The sequence below is a fragment of the Felis catus genome, chromosome B1 (assembly GCF_018350175.1).
Source record: "Felis catus isolate Fca126 chromosome B1, F.catus_Fca126_mat1.0, whole genome shotgun sequence".
Lineage (NCBI taxonomy): Eukaryota > Metazoa > Chordata > Mammalia > Carnivora > Felidae > Felis > Felis catus.
In genome coordinates this window covers 80,251,604-80,265,282 of record NC_058371.1, presented here as the reverse complement: position 1 = coordinate 80,265,282, position 13,679 = coordinate 80,251,604, and the positions used below count along the sequence as shown (strand labels likewise).

General features: G+C 38.7%; 1 protein-coding gene across 7 annotated transcripts in view; it reads right to left on the bottom strand.

Moving 5' to 3' along the window:
- The window catches only part of TTC29 (tetratricopeptide repeat domain 29), a 677,245-nt gene that overhangs the window by 229,581 nt on the left and 433,985 nt on the right, over positions 1 to 13,679 (bottom strand). For 2 of the 7 annotated variants that reach the window (XM_045055787.1, XM_045055788.1), the window contains exons 7-10: positions 11,436 to 11,563; positions 10,739 to 10,786; positions 5,363 to 5,460; positions 3,500 to 3,583 (exon numbers count right to left, since the gene is read on the bottom strand). In XM_045055787.1, coding sequence (XP_044911722.1) covers positions 3,500 to 3,583; positions 5,363 to 5,454 — 176 coding nt within the window. In that variant the 5' untranslated portion in view covers positions 5,455 to 5,460; positions 10,739 to 10,786; positions 11,436 to 11,563. Of the gene's footprint in view, positions 1 to 3,499; positions 3,584 to 5,362; positions 5,461 to 9,534; positions 9,659 to 10,738; positions 10,787 to 11,250; positions 11,378 to 11,435; positions 11,634 to 13,679 lie in introns of those variants that run through there. The other 5 variants (XM_045055789.1, XM_006930836.4, XM_019828883.3 and 2 more) reach the window with 5 other exon arrangements.

Here is a 13,679-nt window from a genome sequence, read left to right as displayed (position 1 = left end):
ATTTACTGAATATGGGAAACGCTGTGGGGAGAATATTTGTTGGGGGAGTTGAGGGGAAGTAGGGATAAATCAAGAGTCATTTGTGGTCATATTAACCTTAGAATGTCTATTAAAAATACAAGTAAATACGGAAAAGAGGCAGTTGGATATAAAAATCTGGAGCTCAGGGCTCCTACTGGCTCAGTTGGTTAAGCATCTGACTCTTGATTTCGGCTCAGGTCATGATCTCACAGTTCGTGAGACCAAGCTCCACATCAGGCTCTGGGCTGACAGCGTGAAGTTTGCTTGGAATTCTCTCCCTCTCCTCTCTTTCTCCTCTCTCCTCTCTCTCTCTCTCTCTCTCTCTCTCTCTCCTCCTCCTCCTCCTCCTCCTCCTCCTCCTCCTCCCCTGCTCACGCTGTCTGTCTCAAAATAAATAAATGAATATATTTTTAAAAATTTGAAGCTCAATAGCAAGCTCAGGGCTGAATTTATAAATGTGATAGTCATCAGGATATTGTGATACTTAAAACTTTAAGAATGGATCCAAGGAGAATGTAGCTGGAATACAAGGCCTAGGATTCAGCCCTAGGACAACCCACCACTGAGAGTTTGAAAAGAAAGCCAGCCAGGAAAGACTAAGGTGGCACAGTCAGAGTTTGGACGAAAACCATAGAACATGGCATCCTGGCAGGCACAAGTACACAGTGATCAATGGCAGAGTGCTCAACTCTATCAGATGCTGTGAAGACATCAAGAAAGATGAGTCCAGAAACATCGTCATTATATATTGTAAAAATGAAGGATGTTGGTCACTCTAAACTCTGTGACTTCTGGGGCTGGAAATCTAGTTAGAGTCAACTGATACAAAGAATGGGTACAAATATTGAGACAGTGCTTCTGGTTGCTATGAAGGGTAGAGAAAAATGGGACAGAACCTGGAGGGGGATAAGAAGTCAAGGGAAACACTAAAGTCAATATGAATGCTAAGTGAGACTGATCCAGTGGAAAGGGAGAAAATGATGATATAGAAGAAAAATGTGTTTAATTGCAGGAGAAAGTCTTGGAACAAGTAAGAGCGGATGGTATTCAGAGCACAAGTAGAGGCATCATCCTTAGACAAGAATAGGAACTTTCCACCCATTATGATAGAAGGGAAGTCCACAGTATAAAGTTTTTGGGTTAGATGATGAAGCATTATTTTGGGACTCACATTATTTTGGGACAGAGAGCACATACATATTATGGGATATGTATATCAATTATATAATGAACATGTATATAACCATCTTTATACACTTGATCTTAGCACCAAATATATATATATATGTATATATATATATATATATATATATATATACATATATATATATATATATATATAGCAGTGTATATAGAGATTTAAAGGTTTATCATAGAAATTGCTTTTGTCTGACTGAAAATTTGATTCATCAATTTCTTCCCCTTTTATATTGAGGATCTGTGATGTACTAGTTTGGTCACTTTATAACGCTACCAAACAGAAAGCCAAACTCAAAATCTGTCTTCCTTGGTAGGTTTTATCCTGATTTCCTCTAGACCTTGAGGCTGCCCCTCATAATACAATCAGCACTCATTTATTCCATATTTGTTTCCTGTTTGTAAATATTGTTTCAAATAGAGACAAGGAAGGGGCCAAATATTTTATAATAAGATATCATTGTCTTTCCCCCTGTGAAAAACCTAGTATTAGATATAAAGCAGGCACTTGAAGGCTTGCTGACCAATTTATCTTTTTAGAGTTGAATGACTAATAAAAAGTTTTATGTAGCAATTCCTTGCTTAACAGAATATGCATAATTCCTATGGCACCTGCTGAGTATTGCTGGGAGATGATGAAATAATTCATCAACTTTCTCCCTTACATGTTATTCAATTAGTTTGTCTGTGGCAAAGCCTAGAATATATATCAATCAAAAGAGTGAACTAAGTACAAGCTATCTTCCTATTAAGGTTTGCATCCACTATCTTAGCTTTGGTCTAAGAAAGTATTCAGGTTCAGGAAACTTTAAGGAGAATGCAATTGTAAGGATTGAGATTTATCTGGTGCTACTTGTTTTCTGTAGCATATTAGGGATTTGAAATAATTTTGGTAATACCTTTAATGAAAAAAATATTAAGAGAATGCTCATCAGCAAAGCCTATTTTGCATTTTTAGGTCAAAGTTTTCTTCAGTGCAGACTGAAAGCTTAGCAGATTTTAAGTGCTGTATATGGATTTCTAGCTTGTTAAAATATCTGAAGCATGTTTAATTCCAAATTTAATTCCTACTTCTTAAGTCAATTACAGATATTTGTATATCATTATATTTAAATAAGAAGGAAAATATCACTCATATATACTTTTCTTTCAAGAAGTATCATCAGATAATATTAACCTTTAATTTTAACCAACAGGTTACCATGGAAAGTTAATAAATCAGCAATCAGAAAAGCATTTAACCAGAGGGCCCATATACCACATATGGAAGTCAATAGCATTCCAAGGAAGACAGTGATTATAGGTACCATAAAATTTTGTCACTCTGTGAAGTAACTACTGACAGAATGAACTATTCCATTTTTCCACATTATATGCAAATTCACAAAGATAATATCTAATCAAATGAAACATATCAAGAGACTTGGAATTTTACACTTTGTGAAAATCTATACCAAAAATACTAAGAAAGCACTTTCAGTAGAATCCCACAGCACTAGACAATACGAGTTGAGAGGATGCTTTAAAAGCATTTATTGCATAAAATATTTTAATTGAGTCATCTAATGAGTTTCATTAGATGCATGTGCATTAAAATATTTCTATTTTTCAGTGCTTATGTCTAACGATCTGATGATAACATAGCCACCAAGTCTACAGACAAGAAATATTAAACCTGTTTAGCTATTATTATAGGTTTTTATTCATTTCTCACTAACCTACACAGATTTTTATACTGTTTTTACTCAAACCATAAATTAGTTTCTAACGTGATAAAATGGCAAAGTTTGTGTTGTCCATTGATAAAATAAATCCAGACAATTTAGATTTATGTAAAAAGTAACCAATAAAGTACAATCCACTCATTCTTTTGTGGGTTTTTGGTGGGGGGAGGAACATATATTTGTAAGGAATTGTTGTTTTAAGTTGCTAGGAAAAAGAGATATGATCTTTCTCTAAAAGAAATTTCTCCCCATGGAGGCAATACACCTTAAAACGGAAGTTAATAAGCAATTAATAGCACAGACTTAACTAAAATATTGCAAATGTGATAGTATAATATCTTGGTAAATATGAGAATTTTGAAAGCCATAAAATTAAAGACTTTGATATGTGTAAGATCAATAGACATGACTTATCACTATTTAATATGGGCTTTAATTTTTAAATGCCATGTTCCAATGAAAAAGTTGTACTGCACAAGAAAACTGAAATTTCAATAAAGAATCAAGACAAAAGAAACAAACTTTATATTAAAGTACCTTTAAGAGGTTATACTTACGCAGCAACCTCCTCTTTTGACAATCCTTTGAAATTCACCTCCAGATAATGATCTATGTCATCTTTTTCTTTGATCAACTGAGACCTAAATGAAATGGAAAGAAATAATAAAGCACTGCTTTATCAAGTTGAAAAGCTCCCAAACATATAAAATGCCACCAGGAGAAGAGAAATACTTAAGGTATAATACTATATATAATAAATGTTCTACAATAGCTATAGACTTAGGTTGTTGATTAATAATTTCCAAATTTTCATTTTCTTGAATGGAAAGGGACAGGGAAGAATATTAACTCAGTGTGCAAACAAATAAAGCACCAGTACATTAAAAGAATCAGCATTCTTAAGTAAATGGAGTTTTCTCGTCAAAGCTTATAAGCGCTTCCATTTTACTCACATTGCTTCACACTGTAACTTTCCAATACAGAAGTCATATTCTGTCTCACACTGGATTTTGAACTAAGAACACCTATTTGATACAAATGTATAAAATTTATTTGTTCTAAACATCACCAACTTTGTACTGAAATGTTTGAGTGTTTTTTTTATCACACATAAATTCAAATTATTTTCTAAAAAAGTGATTTTAAGAAGACTTTACTGAGAAATATATTATAGTTGTAGTGTATTTATTCTTCACACTCCCTTGCACCTTTAAAAACAAGCATACTACTAACATCCTGTAACAATGGAAGTACAGGCCTAAACAAGTATGTGTTTTTATTCAGAAGCTAATGTAAAATGTTAATACAAAACTATGCCTTAAATGGTGATGAAAAAAATGTTTTTTCTTCAATAAAATGAATACAAGAAATAGTTTTCTTTAAAAACTTTATTGTAGAGATGTGAGATTGGGCTGTGTTTGTGCTGGTGTTGAAAAGAAAATGAATCTCAAGCATTATAAAAGACAGGAAGAACAAGCTTTGTCAGACTTTGTAAATATTCCACATTATTCAAAAGTAAAATTGAAAATAAGAATATACATATACCCTGAATTATGCATGCATCAAAAAATCTGTTTTTCAAATTTTCTGAAAGGAAAATTTGATTTGCTATTATAAGGGAACTTTTATGTTAGTTTAGCTGTATGCATTTATTTTGGTTCAGGGACTTTGGTCTTTCCCGGAAATACTAAAGTATGGTCCTTCTCAAAAGAAAGTAGTTTCGTAATACTTTGATCCTTATGCCTTGCAGGAAGTGAAAAGTTGGCATATGAAATAAATAATCAAACCTACACAAATTATTTATATTGATAAATAATATTTGCATCACTATAACTCAATAAAGCCATAAATGGCAATTTCTAAGGAACAGTTTCTAAATTCACATTTATACTTAGGACAAAATACATTGTTCTCTGTCCTTAAGTTTCTGCGTGGCAGCTCCAGGAGCTCAGCAGTCCTTCATGTGTAGCAGCATTTTCAGGCCCCAGGATCATTTCAGTTCCTAAATCTTGCCTGCCAACTTACCCCAGCGATAACACTGGGTTCCCCTTCCTCCAAAACGGAAATCAGCACTCAGGACCTTTGGATTAGCAGCTATCCACCTTTCAGTCCTAAAGCCTCTGCTTTCAATTCTCCATCAACATCTTAAAAAGCAAATATATCTCCAATGTTTTATAGGACCATGATATAATTAGAACAGGAAATAAAACAATCAAGTGAGCACTAGCTTGCTAAGCAAATAAATTCTTAATATTTGGATGAAGTTCATCAATCCTTTTGAAACAGCAGACCTGAATATTCTGAATATAACAATATACTTTTGTCTTTAAACGATTTTGTTTTCTGAGATGTGTTATTGACATTTCTTACTGCAATCAATTCATTCTGTAGGAAAAGAAATGAAAACCAGGGTCACGTACCTTGGAATCGTGCTGGGGAAACATGGCAGCTTCTGTCTGGCTAAAGATGTGAGCTTTGGGTGTGTCATGGGCAGTGGGGGCAGGGTGGTCATTTTAGACTACAAAAAAAAAAAAAACAAAACACAAAAACAAAAACCAGAAACAGTATTTTAACGAATGAATCTTTCAAATAATCCTTTAAGACATAATTAGAGATCCACAGTCTGTCATCTTAGCTGAGAATGCCTCTGTGTGTAGAGCTATAGCCGTGTTATTCAGGAAGGATACTCACTAAGTGGATTCTGCAGGTTGCTTCTCATTATTTTCTTCTACTATGTGCCTTTTGGCCAATTTATTACTTGTCTGCATCTCTACCAACAATGGATAAGGAAAAAATCTGATAAATGAATTGAAGATTCAGACAATCAGGGGCTTTGGTAGGAGTTTTGTTAAGGGACATGGTTGCAATTAAAGAGTGAAGATTTTCAGGACAGCTATAGATTTCAAATGCTCATGCTTTGCTTTCCTGTTACAATCAATAATTGAAAATTGCTCATACTTTGCTGTTTTCTAAAAACTTTCTCACTCACAAATAAAGGCTTTAGAAGTGATGGATGCTAAGACTGATTCTCAACAAGGAGACAGCTTCCCCAAGAGGCACACAGCTACCATAGTGTAACAAATCACTTCAAAATATAGAGATCCAGAAAAGATTGTTTAAAACAACCATCATTTTATCATCTTTCACACTTTTTGTGGGTCAAGAATTAGGACAGGGTACAAGGGATGGCTTTTCTTTATGCCATGATGACTGGGGCCTCTTCTGAGAAGACTCAGAAGTTTAGGGGTAACTCAATGGTGGGGGGGGGGTCAGAAATCATCTGTGTCTTATCCCTTGTATCTGGTAATTAAAAGTATTAGCTGTGACCTTAACAGGCTATTTTCCAGAACACTACATTTGGCCACCTCATAGGGCTTTGGCTTCCTCACAGCCTGACAGCCTCAGGCTTCTCCCGCAGCAGCTCAGTGCTCCAAAGACAGGTATGCTGAAGAAGAGCCATGGAAACTATATCCACTTTCAGAGCTTGGGCTTGGAAGTCACATAGTACTGCTTCTACTGGGATAAAAGTCCTGTTCAGATTCAAGGCTAAAGAACATAGATTCACCTACTGATGGGAGAGTATCAACACCACATTGTATGAAGAGAATGTGGGATGGAGATATTGTTGTGGCCATCTTTGGGAGATGCAATGTGTCACAGTGGGGAAGGTAGCTGAGCAATAATGAAGGTGGGTCTATAAAATCAAGTTATCTAAAAATTACCCTAAATAGGAAGAAGTGTGGACATAAGGTCTGTGGACGTAGAACGGAAAAACTGTCACATGCTGCAAGGGCTTTCAGATGCAAAAGAACACACATTTCTATGTTAGAGAGACATCTAAAAGGCCACAGCCTCTTGATTCCACCACCATGTCCACCAGTTGTGATGTCTATCCTAAGCCTCACCAAACAACTGAAAGGCTTATTTTAGGTTTTAAGTCACTTACTTCCAGCATTTACTACACGTGAGACCCAGGGTAAAGCACTACCAACCTGGGCCTTAAATATATTTAACAGATATTTATTGAGCTACTACTTGGTGCCAAGTACTGTTCAAGGTGCTAAAGATATAGCAGTGAACAAAAAAGATGAAAATCTCTGATCTCACAAAATTTACATTATAGGGGTGATGTGGGGGAAAACAGATAATACACAAACATACAAAATATATATAATGTCCGATGATGATAAGATCTACAGCAAAATATAAAGCAGGGACCTAGAAATTACCCAAGTGCTCACCAGTAGTGAAGGCATAAATAAGAGGAGAATGAGATAAAGTCAAAGACATTAATGAGAAATTTGGTAGTGTTCTGATGGTGTAGGGTCTTGAAGATTACTATAAAAACTGACTTTTACTCTCATTAAGAATCCTTTGGAGATTTTGAGCATAGGGGTAATATGACCTGACTTGCACCTCGAAAGGATCAGTTTTGTTTCCTTTGAGCTTAGACTACAGGGGATGAAGGGCAGATAACACAGGCCAGCTGGGAGGCCAGTTGTTATGAAATCTGGGTGAAAGTCGATGGTTACTCAGGGAGAGGTGGAGGTGGAGAGATGTGGTCAGATAGGGGTACAGCCAGCTATGGACAGCCAAGCTACAATATTCCTCTAGTGCTACAAAGCCATGAGGGAGGGAGGTGGAAGAAGAGTAAGGCTTGAGGGAAAGTTTTTGAAATAAATGAAAGATTATGAAAATAATTTTTTGCATAATTAAAGAGAAAAGTATTTTTTTGTTAATTTTTTTAATGTTTATTTATATTTGAGGGAGAGAGAGAGAGAGAGAGAGAGAGAGAGAGAGGCAGAGCGTGAGAAGGGGAGGGGCAGAGGGAGAGGGAGACACAGAATCCGAAGCAGGCCCCAGGCTCTGAGCTGTCAGCACAGAGTGTGATGCAGGGCTGGAACCCATGAAGCATGAGATCATGGACACTTAACCGATTGAACCACCCAGGTGCCCCGAGAGAAAATTTAATGCATATCAGTGTCATGTTTTACATATGATAGAATCCTAGCATTACCCAGATTATCAGGGCATGGTATGATCCATGAAACAATGTCCACTTACTTTTAAATAGTTACAGCTTTAAAGCACACTGTCTGAACAGCAAAATGTTATTTAGTCCTTTCCTACTTCATAACTTCATAATATAGTGACTTCTTTTGTAAATAAAACTAAAAAAAAAACCCTACTCTTCTGATCAGATGTCATATTAACTAGTTGAGTTACTTGGATAACCAGAACTTACTAAATGACAATATTATGTAGAACATGTGGTAAGAGGTTAAGGCCAACATAAAGATAAATCTCATGGACAGGTTTGAAGGCATACCAAAGGCTTCCCCAAGCCCACCTCTGATGAGCCTATTTCAGAGAAGCTAAGAAGAGTCTATGTTCCACAGTCCTCTGATGTTACAGAGCAAATCTGGGCCATCTCAGCTCTTAACCCTCATCTGTCTATCCTTAATGGATTTCTAAAGGGACAGGAGAAAACAATGACTGTGTTTGTTTCAGTTGGGGCATTTCATCCTCTATGAATTAAGACAGTTCTGAGAGCCCCCACTTTGCTTGCCAAGGGCACTGGGGCAGGAGTGATTTCTACATAACTGCAAGGGCCCTTGAAGGGTTCATCAAGGAGTTTCAAAATGAGGAAATAGTACTTGTAATTCTCCAAGTACTAGAAAGATCCAGCTGCTTGTAGACAGAAAGAGGCACCAAACCCCAGAGTGCAATCCAGCCAACAAGGTATGTAAAAGCCACCCCCGTAAAGTTGGGCTGTCAGTATGTGATGTAAAATTTATCCTTTTTGATGTTTACTTGGGTTAGATAATTGTTGTTAGAAAATATAAGCATCTAATGAAATCAAATGCAAACGCCACACGTGGAGAGGAACATGTCTTCTTTGTCACACATATGAACTGCGATTCTTTTTTTTTTTCAATATCTGAGTCGTTTCCTACCATTAACGTTTCAGCTGCCAGTTCCTTCATTTTGCTCTCCTCTGATCTGAGAACATTAGCAGCAGGAGCACCTTTACTCTTAAATTTAGTTTAATGTTAGTATTGCAAGCCCTGCTGGCAAGCCTCAAGGCACAGACTCTGAATGGGGGGTGGTCAGAGCTGAATGATAAAGTGGAAAAAAAAAGTTATTAACTCAATGTTGGAAAAAGTAGGCTCCAACCAAACTGTGTTGGAAAGTTTAAGCCCAGAGTTAGGGTGAAAGTTGAGCAGGCTCCCCCCCCTGCCTTAAACCCCACACACGTACCTGGCTTATGCCTACTGGGAAACGGGATGTTGTTTTTCACAATTGATTCATGGTCACATAAAGGTATTTTGTTCTACACAACAGGTAATGTGTGAACTGAATTTTATGGCACATAACATTTGATATGCATCAAATATTTAAAGGTTTCCTACAACAAATTTTTTTAATCTAAATAATCACCATCTCTTTTGTAAGTTCAGTCTTATTTATGCTGAATTTTGTTAAAGTAGGAAGTTGGTGCTTTCTAGCAAATAGAAGCAGCCAAGAGGAAAATAAATGAGAAAAAATGCAAGCATGCTTAGGGACCTGTCATTTTAGTCTGAAATTATACCTGTAAAGGAAGCCCTTTGCTCTTTGCTGATATGAGTTGTATCACTTTCCTGGTGTTGGACAGACAGTGTTCCCAGCTCCTAGGTGAGCTCTACCGAGCTGGACAAATGGTTCAGGGTGACTATCTGTGTTCAAGCAGAAATGGAACACATCCTAAACAATGCGCTGTATCAGGGCTCCCCTGGTTCAAGACCACAGAGGAAATCACACAAGATGGGTGTGACTACAGGAAGGGAATGGTTCCGATCCAGGCACATGGAGACAGAGAATGTGAGGCACCTCTCTGGCTGGTACCAAAACCAGCTTAGCTCCAGGAGCCGAGGGTGAAGCAGTGTGTGAGGAGGACCCAGAGGCAGCTCTCCCAGTACCAGCAAGTGGGCGGTGCTGCATGTGGCACCAAGGGTGCTGAGACAGAGATCAAAAGGCCGCCTGAAGCCATTCCACTGTTGGTATTCAGAAGAGATTTGGTGGGTTCTTTGATCTGCTGGTTGGCTCTTGTATCACGGTTTGGCCCCCACATGCAAAGACAAATGAGAATGGAGAAATACAGGATGAAAGGTTTAAGAGTGCTGGGTCAGGCTGAACGTGTCCCATGGTGAGAGTTTAAATTTCTGCCCCCCAAGTAAAATTCTTCAAAGAGTAACCCTCCTCCTCCTGCCCAGAGATGCCCTCATCAGGAAACACAAAGAAAAGGGTAGGCCTACCACTGAGTAGATAGAGGCTACTTGGGGAGTGAGGAGGTCTGAGGCCGACTACCATCTCTAGAATTCAATCACTTTGGGATGTGAGAAAGCCGACAGACCACAGCAAACAAATTAATTATTTGTCATCAAGAGAATTCAAAATAAATATGATTTTCCGATCACCAATAAAATCATTTGTAAGAATTAGAACTGTTCACGATATCACCATAAGCTCTTTTTACTATAAAAGCTTAAAGAAAACTATGGAAAAAGTATCAATAATTATGGTCCTGAAAAGGGTAAAAGAAAGTCACACAAAGAAGCTGAAAGAGTTGCTCAACGTTTATCCCTTGTATCATAATTTTTAAACACCTCTAGCACTCAGTGGTAGGTAATGAGTTAGGTCATTAAATAAAATAAATAGAAATCAGACATTTTCTACCAACTGACATTTCTTGATGACGAAATCAAAATATAAAGCAGGAAAAGTGTTGAAGGCAGGCCATGTTTCAGTTGACTTACATTCGGAGATTACTGCTGAAGGTCTCTCCAAGGTTTAAAGACTTCCGTCTGAAAATTAGGAATAATAATAGCAAAGGAGAGAAGAAAAAAGTTACAAATCAGTTAACAGAATAACTCCTCTTCCTGTCCCAAATCATGGAATAAGAGTCACTCATACAAATAATACCAAGTACCTAATGTGTGTTTAAATGGACTTTTTCTTTTAATACCAAAATGTAGTCCCTAGGGGAGAAACTAATAACTAATTCAATGAAATGCCAGTACATCTGAATTATGTATATGTATTAATATATTCCAATACAAATGTGACATTAGGGATAACAATTTGATCTCTCAAACTTATTAGACACTAAGTTATCTTTACTCAAACAGCGGGCACCTCAGTTCCCTTTCTGTTCCTACTTAGTCCTAAACGGGACTAGTCATTTATTCCTACACCGGTTTATTTTCCCACTGCCCTCAGAGGGTCAGGTGAACTGGGAAGCAGGAAAAGCTCCTCTCCTGGCTCCTACTTCTATCCACTTCTTGAGGTTAAATGGCGAGGGCCTCTGTTCACGAAGCTTGAGAAGGCGTCTACACACTGACGAAGGAAGGTCTGCTGGGGTCACGAAAGGGACTGGACTGCCCGGAAGAGGAGCCCGCCTCTCCTGGGAACTGTTAAAGTCCTGCCCCGAGCTTCGCCTCAGCCGTCACGAACCTCGGTGGGCTGGCCCCGTGGGGCAGTTCTGGTTTTCCGTTCCGCCGAAGTGTGATCCCCACCGGTGGCAGGTGCTGGGCGCCGGTGCTGCCTCCTCTTCCAGCAGTTGTTCGGAGACCTGGCACAGTCTGCGCGGAGAGAAGGGACGCGGGAGCGTCGCCCCGGATACTGAGGGGGTGGGGCCGGGCTGGTGGGGGCGGGATTAGGTTAAACAGGGTCTCGGGATTGGGGCAGTTCCAGATTCCTCGGGCACGGGGGCGGAGCCTGGTGGGGACAGAGCCTACGAAGGCTGAGCGGGACCTCCAGATCTAGCACGCTTTTCAAACAAGGCAGCTTTCAAAAGTTTGTGGCCGCTTTCAGAAATTAGTTCAACTGATCCAAGGGTCTCCAATTTGCCGCCTAGAGTCATTTCCTTCATGGCGCCTCATTCTTAATATTTTGCTACATTTCCCTGATCAATGGGAAAGCACTCAGCTTGGCATTCGTGACCCCCGTGACCTGATGCCACTTTAAGGAACTGGAAAAGTCATTCATTCCCTTCTTCCTCAGCCTTTGTTGTAACCAGAACCATTTTTGCCCTGCCATCCATGAATACCTTTTCCACTCCTGTCTCCAGCAAGATAGTCCAATTTTGAGTTGTGGTGAGTGACAGACTCAAGATCTCCTGTTCATAGAATCTTCCTGCACCCTGTCTTATTATTACTTTTTAAATTTTTTAGCTGAAACTCAGGATTTTATATTTACATTGACTAAATGTCAGCCTATTAATCTCAGCCCATCATTCCATCCCGTCTCTCACATGTGTAAGTGCAAAGAAGTGAGCTTTCTTGCACATTCTCTCATATGTATATAGGGCAAGAGGGTGAGGGTTGTTGCTTATTACTTCTCAAATACAGACGTGCTGGAAAGTGAGGCTTTTATTCAGTGCCTACTGTCACACACTGTAGGAGAGAGAGCCAGCAATATTGCTCACGCAAGTCATTCTATTAGCCATAAATTGATTCTATTTGGAGTACAAACATAACAACCATAACTACACATTTCATTCCGACATCTAATTTGCTGCACCAAATTATGAAATTATTTCCACCATGTAAGTTTACATCATGCACTCAATTGATCACTCTGACTACCCGTAACTGGGCTCCACATGATCCCCCCTGGCAGTAAGGCCTGCCCTATCCTCAAGAATTCATCTCCCAGTTTTCAACATCACCTTAACACGGCTCCACTGTCACCGGTGTGAATTCTTTTCCGGTCTTTACTGCCTTTTCTCCTTAGAGGTTTGTGAATTCCATGCACCTGCTTTTTCACATGAGACTCTCCTGGTTTGGTTTTCTAGGTGGCTTCTTCTTGCCTCTGTGGATATATTCCTCCTGCTTGCTGCATTTTCACTGGCAGTTCTTTGACCAATTCTCTTTCTCTTTCTGCTTAGTGTAGTATTTCTTAGAGCTAGGGAATTCAGTTAGCTTTTTTTGCAAGGGATAGAAAACCTGACTCACACTGGGTTAAGCAAAAAAGGAACCTGATTATTTCACACAACCAAAGGATGCCAGCTCCAGGTACAACTTTACCTATAGAATCAGGGCCTTCTGAAAACTTTGAGGACTCTAGAACACCCCACCCTTCACCACACAGAATTAATCTCTCCTTCTTTCTACCTCTTCCTCTTAGACCAGTCCTACCATATGTGTCTCACTTTGCGTGGATCTTGGTTTATATGAGTTAATCTCTCCTGAAAGATTCTGAGCTCTTTGAAAGCAGAGACCATTTTATTTTTCTCTGATTTCCCTGGGGAATTAGTATATACCATATGGGGATTAGTATATAGCATACGCTCAAAAATGTTTTTTGAATTAATCAAACGAATGACAGGATGGCTAGAAGCTTCTGGAGCTGATTCTTCCATTTGTAATTGTTCTTATTGCTTCCTCTCTCTTCCCCACCTAGAATTGGTGAGGTGGGAGGGGATGCAGTTACGGTTTGAATGCTAATACTGACTTAAGATCTAGAGTGCCCCCTTCTGATCTTTGCTCTGGAGAAAGGTTTTTAGAATGTCTCAGCGTGCAAAGACGCAAATGATAATCCTCTAGGGGAAGCCAATACATCTTAACTACTCCCTACAATTGTTCTCAAAGTGTTTCTGATACCTCAGTCATCATTTCAGTCATCTCCATTATCATGATCTTCCATGATGAAAATTACTCTGAATCATTTTTGTTTTACTGAACACATCTCCAAGGA